This window comes from Tursiops truncatus, chromosome 8 (assembly GCF_011762595.2).
Source record: "Tursiops truncatus isolate mTurTru1 chromosome 8, mTurTru1.mat.Y, whole genome shotgun sequence".
In the NCBI taxonomy this organism is placed as follows: domain Eukaryota; kingdom Metazoa; phylum Chordata; class Mammalia; order Artiodactyla; family Delphinidae; genus Tursiops; species Tursiops truncatus.
In genome coordinates, this window is record NC_047041.1 from 101,832,498 (window position 1) to 101,850,569 (window position 18,072).

Consider the following 18,072-nt stretch of genomic DNA (forward strand, 5'->3'; position numbering starts at 1 on the left):
TGTATCATGGCTATTTTATTCCAGGAATGCAAGGATGTCTCAACATGAGAAACTGTGTCAAGATATCTCACCACGTTTACATATTACAAGAGAAAAACCATGCGGCTAGCTCAGAGTGCCATGGGTGCTCCTTGGCACACATATATGTGTGGCTGGATGACAAGGGAGGAAAGCGAGCTGGGCTGCATGGGGGGGGGCTCCGATGGACATGACCTGGCTGTAAAGGTTGGTCGTAAAGTGATAGACGTGCGGAGTCTGGCGGGCTACAAGTCTTAAACCTAACTGCAGCAGGGGTCAGTACTATTAGGCAACAGATCACATGGACTGGCATTGGCATTGGGGAAGGAGGGTTCCTAAAAGCCAGCTCATTCGGGGACATCTATACATATATGGTTGGACTCCGCTACTAAGTTGGGAGAATAGAGGTGGAATTCAACTTTGGAGAATGACAAAGGGGAACAGTATACAGAATACAAGGACTCTACCTCCATCAGAATTCCTAGGTATGACCCCCAGGAGTTGAATGGCTGATAACAGAGGAAGTCGAGATTAAAAGGTTTTAGGAAGAAAAAAGAGGTTATTAGGTAGATCACAGAATCACTGAGGGCTGGAGAAAAACAGAAGGCCATGCTTAGATACAATGCCCCCCCAAATCACACAAGTACACCCGATAAAGTGGGAAACAGGGAATTCCCTGCTGGTCCAGTGGTTAGGACTCAGTGCTTTCACTGCCGTGGCCTGGGTTCAATCCCTCGTCGGAGAAATGAGATTCCCGCAAGCGATGCGGCTCGGCCAAAAAAAAAAAGCAGGAAACAAAGGAGTATTTAAAAGAAGATTCTTAGCCCTAAATGTACTAGAAAACAAGTCTGAAATTAATTAACTAAGCATACAACCCAAGAAGTCAGAATGAGCAAATAACCCCAAAGAAACAGAAGGAAAAGGCTAATAAAGTAGACAGGTATCTTGCAAAGCTAGTCAAAGAAAACAAAATACACAGAATTCAGGACAACGTTTGTTGTTTTGGGAATTCCCTGGCAGTCCAGTGGTTAGGACTCCGGGGTGCTCTCACTGCCCTGGGGTTCAATCCCTGGTTGGGGAACTAATATCTCACAAGCTGCACAGTATGGCCAAAAAAAAAAACCCTCGCCAAAACAAAAGCCACAAATGTTTGTTGTTTTATCTGCTCTCACCCCTTGCCCCCTTTTTGGGTAAAAGAACCTCTCTCTTCCCTGGGAAACGCATGTCATATGGATCAGGGAGGTTCATCTCGCCTCCCCTTATTCCCCCTACTCAGCCCTGGCCAGAGTGGTTGCCAGGAGAGGGCAAGTGACCAGAGCAAGACCAGTCGGTCTTCCCTGAAGTTCATGGATCCCGAAGAAGTAACTCTTTGTCTGCCAGGACCAAGTGCAAACTGGAGCTTCCTGAAGAAAAAACCTATAGGGAGAAAGAGATTGCTGAACCAAGAGGAGCACAGACAATCCAAGAAATAAATGAGAGCCCTGACGAAATTATGCTGGCCTAGGTCAGCTCTGCCTAAAGCTCTGCCCTGAGACTGCAGAACAATGAGCTCTTGTTTGCTTCTGCTGGTTTGAATTAGACTTTTGTCACTTTTAAGTAAGACAGTCCCAAATGATACAAATAGTACGCATGATGTTTTGCAAAAAAAGGCTTAAATATACAAAAAACACACAATTCTAAAAATATATACATTATCAAAACTGACTCAAGGATAGAAAACTTGAATAAAATGCCACAGAAAAATTACAAGGCAAAGATCTACCCTTAAAAAAGGAATCAAGCACAGATTTTATAATTAAAATTCAATCAAACCCTGAAGAAACAACTCCTTTTCTTTAAAAAAAAATTTTTTTTAATAAATTTATTTTTGGCTAGATTTGGTCTTCATTCCTGCACACAGGCTTTCTCTAGTTGTGGCGAGGCGGGGCTACTCTTCGTTGCGGTATGCACGCTTCTCGTCGCAGGGGCTTCTCTTGTTGCGAAGCACGGGCTCTAGGCTCACGGTCTTCAGTAGCTGTGACACGAGGGCTCAGTAGTTGCGGCTCGCAGGCTCTAGAGCGCAGGCTCAGTAGTTGTGGCGCATGGGCTTAGCTGCTCCGCGGCATGTGGGATCTTCCTGGGCCAGGGATTGAACCTGTGTCCCCTGCACTGGCAGGAGGATTCTTAACCACTGTGCCACAAGGGAAGTCCCAAAACAACTCCTTTTCTATAAATTACTCCAGTCCAAAGAAAAAGATTAAATGTCTCCAAACCCATTCTACAAGGCTAGCATAATGCTGTTGTCAAAATGGGACACAGAAATCATTAAAATAAAAAATGAAATTGGCCCAAGGATAGACACAAAAATCCTAAATAAATAAATGTAAAACTAAGCAGAGTTTACATCAGAATTCAAGAATGGTTCAACACCAGGAAACCTAATCATGTAAATCAGTGCAATAATAAAAAAAATCTTTTGACTATCTCATAAATGTCAAAATTCATCACTGTTGAATACAGGAAAAAAACACTCAGTAAGTTGGGTACAGAAGGAAACATCTTCAGCCTAATGAAGTTTATCAACCAGAAACTCAAAGCAAGAATAATATTTCATGATGAAACATGAGAACAATTCTCACTAAGAGAGGAACAAACAAGGGTGGCATTCAACATTATACTGGAAGTCCTGGCCTCCACAATTCACAAGGAAAAGAAATGAGTGTAAAGGAGAGGATGAAACTGCCGCTGGTAGAATATGATTTGACACTCTATCCAGAAAGCCAAGAGAATCAACTGAAGAACTCTTAGAACTAATGAGAATTCAGTTAGATAAATAGGTGGGCACACAGAGATGAACAGCTTTCCTACCTGCCAGTGATAGTTGGCAATGTAATTTCAAAAGAACACATCGATAACAACAAATAGCTCTGAAATTCTTAAGACTACATTGAACTAGACCCATATGAAGACAACATTTTTTTTTTTTTTGGCCGCATGGCTTGCAGGATCTTAGTTCCCCAACCAGGGATCAAACCAGTGCCCCCTGCAGTGGGAGTGTAGAGTCCTAACCACTGGACCACCAGGGAATTCCCAGAAGATAACATCTTATAAAAGAACACACATAACTAATTTCTGTATAGGAAGATCAAAAACAACCGTTAAGTACCACTCCTCTCCAAATCAAACTATGAGATTTAAAACCACGCCAATGGAAATTGCAACAGAACTTTTAAATGCAATGACCAGTTCATCCTAAAGTTTTTATGTAAAAGAAAACAGGAAAATTCCAAGGAACGATGGGGCAAGGGTGAGGGAGAATGAGTTATCAATCATGCTATAAAATATGGCGTGTGCACACACAATCAGTGTGCCAGATTCCAAAGAGATCCATATATATGCGGGAATTTCATTTATTTTAAAAAAAGTATTTTGAACCAGTGAGCAAAGAATGAACCACTCAATAAATGGTATAGGGACAAGTGGCTAGCCCTTTAGGGAAAAAAATTAGCCATCTTCCATACAAAAATAAACTTCAGATGAGTTAAAAATACACTCACATCTTCAACTTACCTGGTTAATTTTTTGCTCACGAATGTATATACACACATTTCTATACGTGCGTATATACACATGTAAGCATACACACACGTGTATATACGTATTTAAGACTACACTAAGCAAGCGTAAAAGAGTGAATGACGAGCAGGTAAATGAAGTGGTAGCTGGAGAGGATGTGGGATCAGGGACAGGTTTTTTTTCTGGTTGTTTTTCAGATGGGAGATTGTATAGCACCTTTGATGCTAACATACCCAGTACACAGGATGACAAAAACCAAAACTCACCAAAACTCCTTAAGTAAAGAGAGACAGGCTCCAAAGCACGAGAGGAAAGGCTTAAGTCCCACTGGATTACAATGGGCAGTAAAATGACAGGAAGATCCATGAGCACAGTTGTAGGGTTGGTAACAAGAGAGGTAAAAGTTCCCTCCAATGGTTACTATTTCTTAATGAAGAATGAGCTGCAGTCTGTAACTATCAGGCTAAGAGGGATTTGGTAAAAAAAAAAAAAAAAAAGTTTTCTAATACGACATCCCAGGGTAGATCTGCCAGGCAGTGCTGCGTGGCCATCTGAGGTTTGTAATTACGACTTTAAGGTAAAAATTCGTAATGAACCAGGTTGGCTATTTTCTCTGACACTTACTTGCGTACAGGCACAGAGGTGAATGACTGGGTTGACCCAAGGTTAGGTTTTACTAGATGAACACGATGGAGGAAGAAAGGGAGTACAGGGTGTAGACCACGGAATTGATGCTGCACAGGGAAGGAAGTGAAGATAGGAGAATGATGGTGAGAATGTGGCAGGGCTGGAAGATGAAGATAAAGAATTTCTATGGGGGGGCGGGAGGGGTGGTAGTTGAGCAAGGAGGCCTGGAGGTGATGATTGTACAGGTTTTTGAATTCAAATGGCGTTGCAATTTCTAGTGACGTCAGGGGTCCAGAGAGTGACTACAGATATAGGCAACAGGCCTGAAATAGAAGACAAGGGCATTAGTGATGGGGACATCAAGGACCTAGGTGGCCACAGTGTTGAACGGGCCCATCCATGGGATGTAGAAAAACAGTGATGGAAGCACGAGTAGAAGACTCTAAGCCAGGAGGTAAACTTCAACGTCTGAGCAGTGACTAAAAGGTGAATGCCAGCAATGAAGAGGGAGAATGCACAGTCAGAGGTAAAAAGCTTCTAAGGAGAAGTGGGATGATGTGGTTTGCACGAGGGCTGAGGACTGACGGTCTGAGTAGCCACGAGGAGGCCACCAACCAGGGGATGTACACAGCAGCATGGAGGTGGGCGCTCCTGCAGTCACAAGTGACTAGAAAGGCAGGGAGAACAGCTCACGAGGCACTGTGAAATTCATCCTGAGGGTCTCGTAAAGGCAGATGGGCACTAAGCCCCACTGTGATCCTGAATGCCTGAACCAGTACTAACTGCAAGCAGGCAATGAGGTGGAAATGCTCCCACTTACTAAGTACATGCAAGGAAGCACACAGGGCCTGGCACTTACTAAGTGCCCGACGAGAGAGGGAGAAACTAGGAAAGATTCCAGCCATTTCCCATTTCCTGCCCATTCAGTCCACCTGCCCATGAGGACACCACCTAGGAGCAGTTTTTAACTTTATCACATGTCCCTCCTTCCTCCAAAGAGCCACTCCGACACCAGCGTAAGTCACCACCCACCAGGGGTTTAATTCTCCTATGTCAGAAAGTCAGTTCAGAGAAGGGCCCTGCCTTGTCCCCATCCAGGGGGAAAGATCCACAGAGGCTCCTGGGCATGTCCAAGCTCAGAGCAGCCAAGGACTATTCCCTGAGCAGGAGGAGAAGAGGGTCCCGGGGTCTCAGGCTGTCTCCTCTTCTTCACTCTCCTCCTCACTCTCATGACACTGTCTGCGGTTGGTGTTAACAAAAAGGTCAGCATCACCTTCAGAGCTGGACTCTTCTCCCGATGACTGTGGCTCAGCTGGGAGTTCTGGCTGAGCCTGTCTGCATCGGGGTGGGGGGAAAGGACAATTAGCCCAAGGCCTTCTGGGAAAACCAAGAAGCCCCACAAAAAGGAGGACCATATGGCCAAGCAGTCAGGGCTCAGCGAGTCAGACACAGAGAGAATCGCAGGAAACTTGGCCAAGAAAAAGCGGCAAGAAACTACCTCCTCCTCACCCTCACCTCAAAAATTTGCTAGAAAAAAAAAAAAAATTTGCTAGAGCTACTGACTTTAATAATAATGATTCTACTACAACCAACACTCAATGAACCCACACTGCTTACCAGGTACTATGCTCAGCAATTTTACAAGCATTATTCTCTTTAACCCTTACAAAGTTCCCATTTTATAGGTTAACCTGCTTAAGGTCACTCAGTTATAACTCGCAAGGCCGAAACTTTAACCCAGGGGATCTGACTTTTAAATCATACTTTCAACCACAAATTTAGAAGCTCTCACCAGGCACCCTGTGTAGGAATGAAGGAAGGTTCTATTTCCCCTCAAGGTACCAAGGCCTGAAGCCCCATTTTCTGTCTTCCCTACCCCAGGACTTGTGCCTCACCTGTTCTGGTTGTTGTGTTTCTCAGCCACTTCGGAGAAGGCCTCAGGCCTGTGCCAAGAGAAGAGCCAAAGTAAGAAAGGACAGAGAAACTCCTCAGCAAAAAAGCTGTTTCCAGCTGTTCCTGCCTGAGATGCCATGATCTTCCCTCCCCCAAATCCACAACTAGGAAGTAAATCCTCCAGAGAAGTAGGGCAGCCAGTGACCAAGGGGACCATCCTACCAGAACCCCTCCTTCTGCAAAGAGCGCACGTGGTCTTTGCAGAGCACAAAGGAGATCTCGGCCTTCACCTTCTCTCCCTCTTCGATAGGGTCAACAATGAGAAAGTCCCCTGCAGGTAGAGAGGAGAAAAAGCACAGTCAGTCCTGCTTGCAGTGGTGGAAGCTGAGGCCATAGGAAACGGTTCTGTCTCCAAAAGGGCTGCCCCTCTCACCTCTCTTGATCCAGATATTCTTGCGGTATTTGGAGGGCATGCTCACCAGGAAGCGCTGCCCCTCGGCTGTCTCCACCTCATGCAGATTGTTCCCTGGGGTCCTGAGTACCTGGTCCAGGAGAGACCAATTACCAGTCAGCCTCATCAGCCGGTTCCAACACCCACTGAGCTGTGGTGCACCCTGCCCCCACCCCAGGGGCCCAACAGGAGTGGAGAGCGGGGGCAGAGCAGCTGGTCCCCAATGTCACTTACCCTCACGATCTGCTGCTGGTCGGAGGGCACCATGTGCTCCCCCAGCAACTCCTTCACCACATGCTTCCTCTTGGTGGCCTGAGACATGTTGGGTCCTGTCCCAGGGCGGTGAGGGATGCAGAGACTATCAACTCCTCCTCCTGAGTTTCTTGGATGGCAGGCTCAGAGTGCACGACTGTTTTGAAGATGGGGAGAGGCCTTTTACTGAGGAGTGACACAGTGTCCTGGTTAAGAACATGAGCTCTGAAATCCAACTGCTTGGATTCAAACCCTACCTTGGTTATTTCCTGGCTGTTCAATTTCTCTAGACCTCAGAGAAAAGCAGTAGCTAACTCAGAACACAGTTATTAAAAAAAAATAATCGTAAGCAAAACACTTAGCACAGTGTGAGGCACGTAAAAAAACTCGTATTATTCTTAAGTACTGACATAACCACAAAAAATAAATACGTGTTCTAGAAAAATCAATCATTCTGGCAACCACTTGGGGAAGGAGTAAGATAAACCATTTCTTCCTCAACATGCTTGTACATCCCAGGTGCAGCACAACCACACAACACAGATGCTCAATCTCTCAGCACAGTACAGACACAGACAAGTTAGGAGAATCCAAGTCAGGAACGAGTTAATTAAAGGTCAGGGTAGGCTGGCTTGGTCTTCGACATCTACTGTTTCTGACTTGGGTACTGAAAAAACAAGGACTAATGCGTACTCAGGAGACTGATGGCTTCCAAAGGAAACTCCGACGTGTCATCCCTAGCTGCCGACACCTGCCCTCCTGCCTCCCTATTACGGAGGAAAAACGCTCAGAGAGAAAGCCCCATACTTACTCTCTGGCCCTCGAATCCCACGGGCGCTGCCTGAAAAGACCCCGCTCTCCAGGCTGGACGCTGAGATCGACTCGTCCACGACTCACTTCGCAGCTGAGCCAATGAAAGCCCAGAAAAAGGACTTGTCGGCGGTCACGACAGTGGAGTCGTCTTGGACTCGGGTCTCCTACGCCTCCGGTTCCCGTCAGACTTTCGCAAGCCCGACGGCGAGGAGAACGGCGCGTGTCAGCCTGAGTCGCACACCGTACTTCCGGCGCTCTCCCGGAAGTCTCCCGGCCACGTCTCTCTCCTTGTCCGTCCCTCTAACTCTTCCCACCATCAGGTCGGCCAAGGGTAAGTCCTTTAGGTTCCGGATGCCGTGCAGCAGAGAAATAAAGTTTTCTTGTCACAGACCTCTGCTCCCTGAGACCGGAAATGCTTCCCGAGAAGCGAGACCACAGAAGGCAGCCCGGCCTCCCGCGAAGGAACCGGAAAGGAGCGCCTACTAAGGGCGCCCTCGAGGTCCGGGGTGGTGGGGGGGGGTGGTGCCTCAACTCGGTGATTCTAAGCGGCTAGAAGTGCCCAATGTAGATTTTTTTTTTTAAGGCGGCCCTTGAAGCGACCCGGAAGCGGAAGTGGAAGAAAGTTCTAGTGGGTTGAGGGATCGGCGGGAGCAGCCGGGTGGCGGGAGAACCCGTTACGGAACCGGAGCTGTGGGTGAGTGCGAGCCGCGGAGCAAGGCCCGGGCTGGAGGTCGGAGGAGGCGCAGGGAGGAGGGAGAGAGGAGGGGCCGCAAGTGCTGCGACGGGCCAGAGGATGCGCTTTCGGACGTGCCCTGTGGGAGGGCTCGCTGCGGCACGGGGAGGGGGCGGGGCGCGGCGCGTTTGGGGCGGGCCCGGCGGCGTGGGACGCGGAGGGGGCTGGTGGCGTGGAGGCTGAGGGGCTGGCTGAGCGGGTGTGTGCGCTCCCGCTACGCCTTCGCTCTGTGAACAGCCAGTGGGGCGGGTGGGAGAGCCCTTCATTTGCTTTTCGGGCCAGGTGGTCGTTCCATTCTGGGTCAGTGCCGCCTTTGCCCAGCCAAGGTCACAGAGCAGTGACAGCTTTAGGATGGGCTCTGGGTACTGAACGACGCTCTTTGTCCTGCGTGCGCCACCTGTTAGGGCAGGATAGTTTCTTCTGTGGGGCGGTATCAAAACGCAGCTCCCGCAGGGAGTGGCAGAGACCTTTCTCTTGAACAGTGAGGAAAAGACTTTTCTTGATTCTGTTTTCTCATCGGTAAACTGGGGGAAATCGAGAAAGCCTTCCTAACGGATGCTCTAGCTGTCTTTTACTGTGAGATTGCCAGTGGGCTTTCGAGAGTTCCCGGGTTTTTAGCCGTAACTTCCCTTTTCTTAGGATTCCCAGATTAAGCCTGATCAAGATGACAACCTCCCAAAAGCACCGAGACTTCGTGGCAGAGCCCATGGGGGAAAAGCCAGTGGGAAGCCTGGCCGGGATTGGCGAAGTCCTGGGCAAGAAGCTGGAGGAAAGGGGCTTTGACAAGGTGTGGGGCGGCTGCGTGCAGCCGGGGAGGGCTGGGGGTGGCCGACTACAGTGCATCCCCGCAGCTGGGGAGTGAGGAGAGTGCGTGTACCTGTTGGGGATGGGCGGTGGTGTGAGATCTGCAGAGCCCGCAGGCTGGCGCCTGCCCCGGCTCCTGGGCTCCTGGGCTCCTGTGCTGGGAGCGGCACGGAAGTGGCCTTCTTGTCTTAGTTCTACAGAGCGCTCAGCAGCCCGCCTTTTGCTTTGCCCATCTTGCAGGCCTATGTGGTCCTTGGTCAGTTTCTGGTGCTAAAGAAAGATGAAGATCTTTTCCGGGAATGGCTGAAGGACACGTGCGGTGCGAACGCCAAGCAGTCCCGGGACTGCTTCGGGTGCCTTCGAGAGTGGTGCGACGCGTTCTTGTGATGCTCTCTGGGGAGCCCCCGACCCCGAGCCCCAGCACTGAGTCTCCAGAGTTTGCAGCCAAGTGAGGACTCCTCCCCCGTCCTCTACAAAGGAAAAGATTGCTGTTGTCGTGCGCACGTCCCATGGACTCCAGGGTCTTTTGGGAGTTCTCTCCCCTCACCATTTCAACTTTTTTGGAATTCTTATCCTTGCATGCATCCCCCTTTTCCTTTCCCTGCCAGTTTCGTGACAGCAGTTACCAGCTTTTCTGAGTGATTCCTGGCCCTGTCCCCGCCCCCCTGCTCCCACCTCTGGTCTGTTTTATGCCATTTGGCCCTCTTTCTGGCAAAACAGTCACTGTCCTTGTAAAGTTTTTTAAATCAATAAAGTCAGTGGCCTTCATGACTGGGCTTTGTATATGAGAAGCAGGCGGGCTGGGAGTGGCCTATTCCTCCGGGAGTGACCAGGTTTGCTGCCCTCCTTATCAGTGCAGATCGAAACTGGCAGCTTCCTTCCCACTCTGGAGGGCAGCCATCCTGGCCACACGGGCCTTGGGCAGGTGGCTTGGCGTGTCTCAGTCCTTTAGTAATGTGGGAGAGAGTGTGGGTTGATCCCTTCCTGGGATCCAGATGTCCATGTGGTCAACAGCTGGGCTAGGTAGCACCTGGTGGAAAAGTCAGTGGCAGTCAGAGCTACTAGGAAAAGGGTGGCTGGGATGTGGGTGAAGGTTTACCTGCCAACTGTCCTGTGCTCTCCTGGCCTCTGGGAGGAGTGGGCAGGGCTCTTGCAGTCTGCCCTGTTCTCTTAGGGAGGCAGAAAGAATGTGAGCATCACAACTGGGGTAGGGGCTTGAGTGAGATACACTTTTTTCTGGTATATTTTCATCTTTATTTCGTTGAAGATTTGGTATGAACTAGGTCCAGAGCTAAGATCTTTGCAAACACTTGTTTCTTTCACAATAACAAGTGACTGTTTCCTCTTCTATGGGTGAGGAAGACTGGTCCTCAAAACATAATATGGAAACCTGAGAGCCCTGTGTTCCTTGGTCATGGCGCTTGGCCTCTCTGAGACTCAGTTTCCCCTCCTGGAAAGTGATGCTGTAAGGATCAGATGCAGTGCTGGAATTGTTCAGGACACCGGCACACCTGCACTGGCACCTCAGCGAATGTTCACAGCAGCTTTGTTTATCCTCAGAGGGTTTACAGTCTGGTAAGGAGAGAAATGACAGATAATAAATACAAACATTGCGATAATATGAAAAGATTTTCATGATCTCAGGGTAGGGAAAGATTAAGAAAAAGTTGCTAAGTTCAACTCCATTATAGAAACTTCTGTCATCTAAAGATACCATAAAGCAAGTGAGGAGCCTAACCCATGGTTGGAAATATTTGCAACACACATCGACAACAAAGGACTCTCTGGAGCAAGTTCAGAGCTGCAGTCAAGAAAAAGCAGACAACACAACAGGATAATGGGTAAAAGACGTGGAAGGCAGCCACAGAGGAATCCCCAAGTGGTAAATAAGCCTGTTAGAAGGTGTTCAATCACATTCGTAGTCAGAAATGCAAACACGATGCCATCATACGCTCACGTATAGTTGTAAGTCAAACGATACCAAGTGCCGATGAGGAAGTGGAGCAACAGGATCAGATACCCAGCTGGTGGGAGTGTAAATTGGTATGAACAGTTGGGGAAAAGGGCGTTTGCCAGTAAAACTGAAGACCCTGTGAGCCAGCAATTACGCTCCCAGGGTTGTGACTGAAGACACGCACACCTGCACCAGCACTTGAGCGACTTCACAGCAGCTTTGTATATAAGGGCCCCCAGCTGGATCCCTATGTAGGGATCTCCGTGGGTGGTAAAACTAGAGGGGAAAAAAAAATGCTTATTGCAGAAGTCGATGGTAAAGAAAAAGAAGTTGGGAGTGATTGCCTTTGGGGGAGGGAGGCGGGTGTAATGCCTGGGAGCACTTGGGGCCGGGAGTGGCAGTTTCCACTTTTTGACCTGTGTGGTGGTGATCAGATACGTTCTGTGTACTTCTCTGCACATTAGCTACGTCTCAGAGCAGTAGAAGAAAGATAAAAGGGAAACCAAAAAGACCTGAGGATAGAGCAAGTAGGTGATTACTCAGAAAGTATGATGGTTATTAGTAGAGATGAAGGTTCAGTGCAAGTTTGGGTCTGGGAAGTGTGAGAAGCCCCCCTGGAAGGTCACCAGGTGGCCGGACCTGGGCCCAGCTTGTGTTAACAGGCTGCTGCCTGGGAGGGTGCCAGTCTGAAGACCAGACTGAGGTGGTAATGTGGGCTGTCCCTGGAGTTTCAGGCCATACTGTGTTTCTGATGTTACTCTCGTTGGGTCCAGGGTCACCTTGGAGTCCCCTCAGCCTTGACCCATGTGCTGTGATGCTGTCACACAGGCCTGGTGTGCTTAGGCAGGGGCTGGGCAGGGCCACGGCCTCTCCCTGCTCAGCCTTGGTACTGCCACATGGTCACTGGCACTCTGTGAGGTAATGGAGACTCCCTCCTCTTCCACGACACCCTTCCTGTGGCTCCTGTCCCTGCTGGTTGCTGGGGGCCGCCCAGCGGAGCCCTGTGGGACAGGCTTCCCTGCCTCATGCACAGGCTTTGTCTGAAGGGGCTGAAGCCTGCCTTCTCACCTCACCCTCGGGCCCAGGCAGTATCTGTGACAGGTTGGTGGGCCCCGAACCCTCAATCTGGTCTTCTTCGTGCGTCGCACCCAACTTCCCGCATCAGTCCTGGAGCTGTAGGAGACCAATGGCATCTGGAATGTTCCTTGTGACAGCAGCCTCTCAGAGACCCAGCCCCACCTCGGCCAGCAGGACAAAGGGAACGAGGCCTGGAACGTTGGAGAAAGCAGACCTGGGTGGGGATGGGTAGGAGGTGGGTTATCTAGATGTCAGCCCGCACTGCCTGACAGGATGTGCCTGGCCGGAGACATGGGTGGGCCTGGAAATCAGCAAATATTGACCCAGTTTTCCTTCTCCCTGCTGCACCCGAGCCAGAGCTTGACGCCCTGAACCAGTCTATCACGAGTTCTCAGATCTGCCCCAAAGCTTGAGGTGGACCCAACCCATGAACTCCGGGGTCCTGAAGGGGTCCTGCTGCCCCTGGCGAGGAAGTAGGGAGAGGCTACAGGGCAAACCCAAGCCCAAGACTCACCTTGCCACCTGCCCCAGTAGCAGCCCAGAAGGTGTGAAGTACGTGCTCGTGACCGTCACACGCGTACGTGTGAAGTACGTGCCCAGAAGGTGTGAAGTACATGCACCCCCCTTCCATGTTGCCTCCTCTCTGCAGGGACCCAGGGCTCTCTCTACTGTCACTTCTGGCCTTGAAGGATGGTAGCTTGAAAGAGCCCACCAGGCCTGGCTCTGTGCTCAGTTCCTTCCGTGCGACCTGGAACAAGTTGCTTCACTGCTTTGAGCCTCAGTCTCCTCCTCTGTCAGCTGGTGCAGGTTTGTGAAGATTCAACCAGCTAATGAACGCAAAACCCAGGGCACTTGGGAGAGCTTCTCCCCAGAGGGCAGCTTTAATCACGGTCGGATCGCAGCTTTCCTTGCCACACAGCCCCTTTTCCAGGACATGATCCATCAGGAAAGGGGAGACGAGCCCTGGGCAGGGAATAACTGCGGCCCAGCTTAAGGTTCAAGGAAGAGGGTTCTGGGAGCAGCGTGAAGGCCCGGGGTAACATGATCCTGGGGTGAAGGGGATATCGAGGGCCCACCCTGGCCAGCAAGACCCATCAGCCAGGGACAAGAGAGGGGTGCCGTGGGCAACCCGGGTTGGGATGTCTGGGTCACAGCAAAACTGAAAGCCGTGTCCTGTGGCCAGTGGGGATGGCCCATCCGAGCTCAAACCTGGCCCAGGCCTCCTTCTGGAAGCCAGAGTGGTCCAGACTAAGCATGAATGGAGTCCAGGCTAAGACTCTTTTCCAGATGAGACCCAGCCCTGGGAAAACCCTTCCCGGGGCACCCGCACCCCCAGGGAGCCTCCCACTGCACAGCAGACCTCATATCCCTGTGGAGTGGTCCAGAACTCACACACTAGGATGCTGGCACATGGTTGCCCCCCAGCGCCCACCCCTGACCCTTCCCCTTTGACCCTGCATTTCCTCCTTGTAAAAAGTAATAATCACTGCTTCTGCAGAGCTGTTATGAGGATGAGAGAACATATGTTGAGTCCCTGGTGCAAGGCCCGGCTCATATCAGGAGCCCGATAATTGTTAATTTCCCTTCCCCATCCCTCTTTTCTCACCAGGACACCACTTCTGAGTGAGTGACCTTAGACAAGTGTCCTGACCTCTCTGATTAACTTTCTTCATCTGCAAAATGAGGATGATGCTTACTCAGGGTGCTTACGAGAACAGACCAGTGGGTGAAAAGTCTTTGAAAATTGTTAGGTTGGCATGCAAAAGATTTGCTGGTGTCAGCACAAAGGAATAACAGGTAGAGTAGGGGCAAGTGAGCTGGGGACCCACTGGCCCTTGGTGAGTCAGAGACTGGGCCTTGGCTTATTTCCCAGGGAGCTGTTGGAGTTTAAGTGTGGCCACAGCTGAGTTCCAAGTAACAGGAGAGCAGATCCGGGAGAACCCAAGGAGACTCCTAGCCCCCTGGGGCTACCTCTCCACCTCTCCCCTGGGCTGTGGGCTTGGGCCTCTTACTCCCCCACTCCTAGCTTCTCTCGGGTTGGGCTCCTGCCTGACCTTGGCCTCCTCATCAAGCCAAGCTCTTGCCAGCTCTCACACAAATGGGTCTGTCCCTTTAAGGCAGACACCTGAGCCCACAACAAACTTGAGACTGTCCCTTGGCATCCAAAGATTGTTTTTCACAGCTGGGCTGAGGGGGTGGGGTAGTAGCTGGACTGGGCAGTGACCACACTGGTCCTGGTCTCCCTGGGAGAAATCAGTGCCTTTCCTGGCCCTGGGATTCTGAGAGGCCGAGAATTGGTGGGGGTGCCGGGGGGCATGCTGGATGCTTTCTCATAATATTCATCACAATCATAGCTACCACTTATTAAGCACCAACACTTTTAAGCACCAACACTTTGTTGGGTACTGAAAACCACAGCCTGTCCCAAACCCCAGGTAAGATCCTTGGAGGCCCTAAGCACTAATAAGATCTTTGTGTCCCAGGAGCAAAAAGCCCCACCTCCCCCTGGCAACAAGTGATTAAAAGTACAAATGACCCTGAACTCTAAAATACTAATTCTAAAACATCCCAACAAAAGCCACACTTCTCCCGTGTTGACTACTTCAATGCTGTTTTTTATAGATTGTCAGATTATTCCAAAAAACATCATAGCCCTATATTGCTGGTACCTCCAGCACAGGCCCAGTTTACCTATGGGTGACCCAGTCTCAGGCCATTATTGTCAGCACAACCTTAGAAGACAAGAGTTGTCACATTTCTTCAGATGAGGACACTGAGGCTCCCAGAGGTCCAGGGACTTGCTGGAAGTCCCCCCGGCAGTAAACGGCAGAGCTGGGACCACCCACACACCTCCTTCTGGCCAGTTCTCATTCTTTGGGTTCAGTCTGGCTTGAGAGCACAGATTTGGCTTAGACTGCTGGGGCTCAAAAGCCAGTGTCACCGTTTACTCTTTGCCAGTCGGTGTCCTTGGGCAAAATCAGTCGTTCCCTCTTTCTCCTGTTCACTCCTCTGTAAAGTGGAAACATTACTGATCCCCACATCATGCTGGTTGTGAGGGTTAAACATTGCCCCGCTCGGCGCAGTAACATCTCCTACTTACCTGCTGTTTATACAGCTCCTGGCCTCCCCTAAGCCCTTTACTTATTGAATCCTCACAGCAACCCGTTTCACAGAGGCGGAAATCGAGGCCGTGAGAGTTAAGTAACTTCTCCAAGGCTACACAGTGGAGACAGTTAAGAGCTTGCTGGTAGCTGTTGTTGGTATTTCACACGTGATGGGCCTCTGTGAACTGTCCCACTGGTGGCACTTGTTGCTGGGGGCTGTCCTTGCCCTTGCCCTCACCGGACTAGGTGTGCCTGGAGGGCACGCAGCGTCGTGATACACAGGTGTGCTCGGGGCTGTCCGCTTGTCCCCCTCGGCGCCCGGAAGGCGGCCTTGCCCAGGCCCGGCGATCCCTCCCCGCCGGTGGAGGCACGCGGCGGGCGGGGCCGGGCGGGGCCGCGCAGCCCGTAAAAGCGGCGCGGGCCCGCGGCTGGACACCGACGCCGGCAACCATGGCGCGTCCGAGCCTTCTGCTGCCGCTGGGCCTGGCCCTGCTCGCGCTCTGCCTCCTGGCGCTGCCCCGCGACGCCCGGGCCCGGCCGGGGGATCGCGAGGTCGGAGAGCGGCAGGACCTGTCGCCCAACGACCCGCAGGTGCGGAAGGCGACGCAGGCGGCCATGGCCAGCTACAACATGGGCAGCAACAGCGTCTACTACTTCCGCGACACCACCATCCTCCGGGCGCAGAGCCAGGTGCGCCCGGCCGGCGGGGCGGGGCGGGGCCGGGCCGTGGGAGGCGAGCGCGACCCCAGCCGGGCAGCAGATGGAGGGGGCGACACAAGAGTAATCAGCATGGCATTTTAATACAACATATTTTTCAAAATCCAATTAATGCCAAAACTTCTTGCGGAACAGAATATCTAAATTTCGAATAAGATCCAACCCTGAATTTGCATGGCTACCTCACTAGCCTCACACTAGTCCCTGCCGGGATGGGCGAGTTGGGGAGGGGGGGAGAGGGAGATGGGGCAGTTGTGTGGACTTGGGTCTCAGCCTCCTGCGTGGCCCAGTCTCTGCCCCTCTCCCCAGGGCTCCCCACCAGAACTGCCTGCCGCCCCCTCCCCATCCTTCCTCTCCCCTCCTCCCAGACCTGAATCCCAAAGGCAGTGTGCCGGATATGTCCTAGGGAAGGTAATGGGAGATGGGAGCAAATGGAGGGAGGTGAGAGGTCCAGGTCAAAGGTTGTCCCCCGGCACCCCTGACCTGCCCCCACCTCTGCCTCAGTTGGTGGCGGGCATCAAGTACTACCTGACCGTGGAGATGGGGAGCACGGCCTGTCGGAAGAATGCCATGGCTGGAGACCACATAGACCTCACCACCTGCCCCCTGGCCGCAGGGGTGCAGCAGGAGGTAACAGCCCTGCCCCCAGCCAGGCATCAGCTCACCCAGTGGCCGGCGGCCGGGCCCTCGGGTTGTACAGCTCGAATCGGTCTGGCTGGCCCTGTCCCTGCCTCCTGGATGACTCAGCCTTGAGAGCAGTGTGAGGTGCAGAGAGGAGCAGACTGGGGCTCCCCCTGGAGTGAGGGGCTGGGCTGGAAAGATCTGGGCTCTGGTCCTGGCATCTAACTTGATGTTCCTCCTTGCATCCTGGAGCACCGCAGGCACAGGGCTGACTGTGGGCAGCAGGCGGCCTGGGGCCTGGGCTCACCCCTCCTTCTTTCCTCATGATCTATTTGCAGAAGCTGCTCTGTGACTTTGAGATCCTTACGGTTCCCTGGCAGAACTCCTTCCAACTTCTAAAGCACGACTGTGTGACCCTGTAGTAGACCCCTGTGGGCTTGGGTGAGGGAGGGAGCGGGCGGGTCTGGGCAGGAGTGAGCGCGTCGGTGGAGGGCATGTCAGGTTCCTGGACCATATATGTAGCAATAAATTGCTAGCACTGCTTCTTGCATTGGTCTCTTCTGAGTGCCTCACTCTTCCTCCCTCTCCTGTTCCCCAGTCCCACTCTCGGCAGCTCCCAACACCCCCCTCCAGCTCCCAACACCCCCCCTGACAGGGTGCCCACACCACCCACAGCTGAGCTTCTGCTGTCTCAGCCCAGACGGTGCTAAGGGTGCAAAGTTCAGCTCCCAAATTTGGGGTCCCCCGAACACCCCAGCATCACAGATGTAGAGAAACGAACCTCTAGAGACTCCCAATATTGGCAGAGTTATGGGTTCGGAGACAAAGTCACAGGAGAGGGATGATGCCCCAAGACTGGAAAGGGACGGGAGCCAGTGAAGGCTCTGAGCCGCACCTGAGTTCTGCTTCCTCTCAGTTGCCAGGACGACTCAGAGTGGCGCGTGAGAGTTTTAGCCAGCCTGGCCCCAGTGCACTGAGCTCTCAGCCTGTGAGATTCTTATACCAGCATGTGGCCCAGACATGGCAGAGCCCCTGCAGGGCAAGAGACCACGAAGGCTGGACCCTGTGGACCACATGCCGGAAGGACTCCCCAGTGCTTTGTCCTGAGCAAGACGCCTGCAAGGGGCTGGCAGGGAGCGCGAAGGGGACCGAGGTCAAATCCACTGTCCGTAGGAGGGATAAGGGGACAGATGCAATTCAATGTCATTTAAAGAAGAGATGGAACATTTTTTGCACACCTGAATTTGTGGCTGGAATTCACGCTCACTACACATGCACACACACACATCCAGAACTTCGCAAGACACCAGACAGACACATAAACCCACCATGCACCCTCAGATTGCTCCCAGACACCACACATATACCCAGAAAAAGACACACATAACCTAGCAAACCGGAAACACACACACACAGAAGCAATACCCCCATCCCGAGGATAACCTGGAGAATA

At 51.7% G+C, this 18,072-nt stretch overlaps 3 protein-coding genes across 5 annotated transcripts; 2 read left to right on the plus strand and 1 right to left on the minus strand.

Annotated features, from left to right (window-relative positions):
* EIF1AD (eukaryotic translation initiation factor 1A domain containing) lies at window positions 1-7,985 on the minus strand. Of its 3 annotated transcripts, none has more exons than XM_033861116.2 (6): window positions 7,608-7,985; window positions 6,779-6,953; window positions 6,527-6,635; window positions 6,316-6,424; window positions 6,096-6,143; window positions 1-1,434 (listed from the first exon to the last, which is right to left on the minus strand). In XM_033861116.2, exons 2-6 carry the CDS (start codon window positions 6,863-6,865, stop codon window positions 1,287-1,289), a joined length of 501 nt encoding a protein of 166 aa, XP_033717007.1. In that variant the 5' UTR covers window positions 6,866-6,953; window positions 7,608-7,985; the 3' UTR covers window positions 1-1,286. The 3 variants fall into 3 exon arrangements, with proteins under 3 accessions (XP_033717007.1, XP_033717008.1, XP_033717009.1); XM_033861117.2 differs by having other exon boundaries at window positions 6,779-6,982; XM_033861118.2 differs by lacking the exon at window positions 1-1,434 and adding an exon at window positions 1,848-5,535.
* Window positions 7,986-8,163: 178 nt separating this feature from the next.
* BANF1 (barrier to autointegration nuclear assembly factor 1) lies at window positions 8,164-9,914 on the plus strand. The gene is made up of 3 exons (XM_033861120.2): window positions 8,164-8,303; window positions 8,982-9,129; window positions 9,387-9,914. Exons 2-3 carry the CDS (start codon window positions 9,007-9,009, stop codon window positions 9,531-9,533), a joined length of 270 nt encoding a protein of 89 aa, XP_033717011.1. The 5' UTR covers window positions 8,164-8,303; window positions 8,982-9,006; the 3' UTR covers window positions 9,534-9,914.
* A 5,491-nt stretch (window positions 9,915-15,405) lies between these two features.
* CST6 (cystatin E/M) lies at window positions 15,406-17,169 on the plus strand. Its single transcript, XM_033861119.2, has 3 exons — window positions 15,406-15,971; window positions 16,503-16,628; window positions 16,958-17,169. The coding sequence occupies exons 1-3, from the start codon at window positions 15,732-15,734 to the stop codon at window positions 17,039-17,041; spliced, it is 450 nt and encodes a 149-aa protein (XP_033717010.1). The 5' UTR covers window positions 15,406-15,731; the 3' UTR covers window positions 17,042-17,169.
* Window positions 17,170-18,072: the final 903 nt, after the last annotated feature.

What these genes read in the sequence shown, in the direction of transcription:
- EIF1AD (XM_033861116.2), bottom strand. Translation starts at nt 6,865, where the DNA reads ATGTCTCAGGCCACCAAGAGGAAGCATGTGGTGAAGGAGTTGCTGGGG. An exon ending in ACCAGCAGCAGATCGTGAGG is followed by an intron (nt 6,636 to 6,778) that starts GTAAGTGACATT and finishes CTCCTGGACCAG; the next exon opens with GTACTCAGGACCCCAGGGAA. An exon ending in TTGCAGAAGGAGGGGTTCTG is followed by an intron (nt 6,144 to 6,315) that starts GTAGGATGGTCC and finishes CTCTTGGCACAG; the next exon opens with GCCTGAGGCCTTCTCCGAAG.
- BANF1 (XM_033861120.2), top strand. Translation starts at nt 9,007, where the DNA reads ATGACAACCTCCCAAAAGCACCGAGACTTCGTGGCAGAGCCCATGGGG. An exon ending in AGGAAAGGGGCTTTGACAAG is followed by an intron (nt 9,130 to 9,386) that starts GTGTGGGGCGGC and finishes CCCATCTTGCAG; the next exon opens with GCCTATGTGGTCCTTGGTCA.
- CST6 (XM_033861119.2), top strand. Translation starts at nt 15,732, where the DNA reads ATGGCGCGTCCGAGCCTTCTGCTGCCGCTGGGCCTGGCCCTGCTCGCG. An exon ending in TCCTCCGGGCGCAGAGCCAG is followed by an intron (nt 15,972 to 16,502) that starts GTGCGCCCGGCC and finishes CCTCTGCCTCAG; the next exon opens with TTGGTGGCGGGCATCAAGTA. An exon ending in CCGCAGGGGTGCAGCAGGAG is followed by an intron (nt 16,629 to 16,957) that starts GTAACAGCCCTG and finishes ATCTATTTGCAG; the next exon opens with AAGCTGCTCTGTGACTTTGA.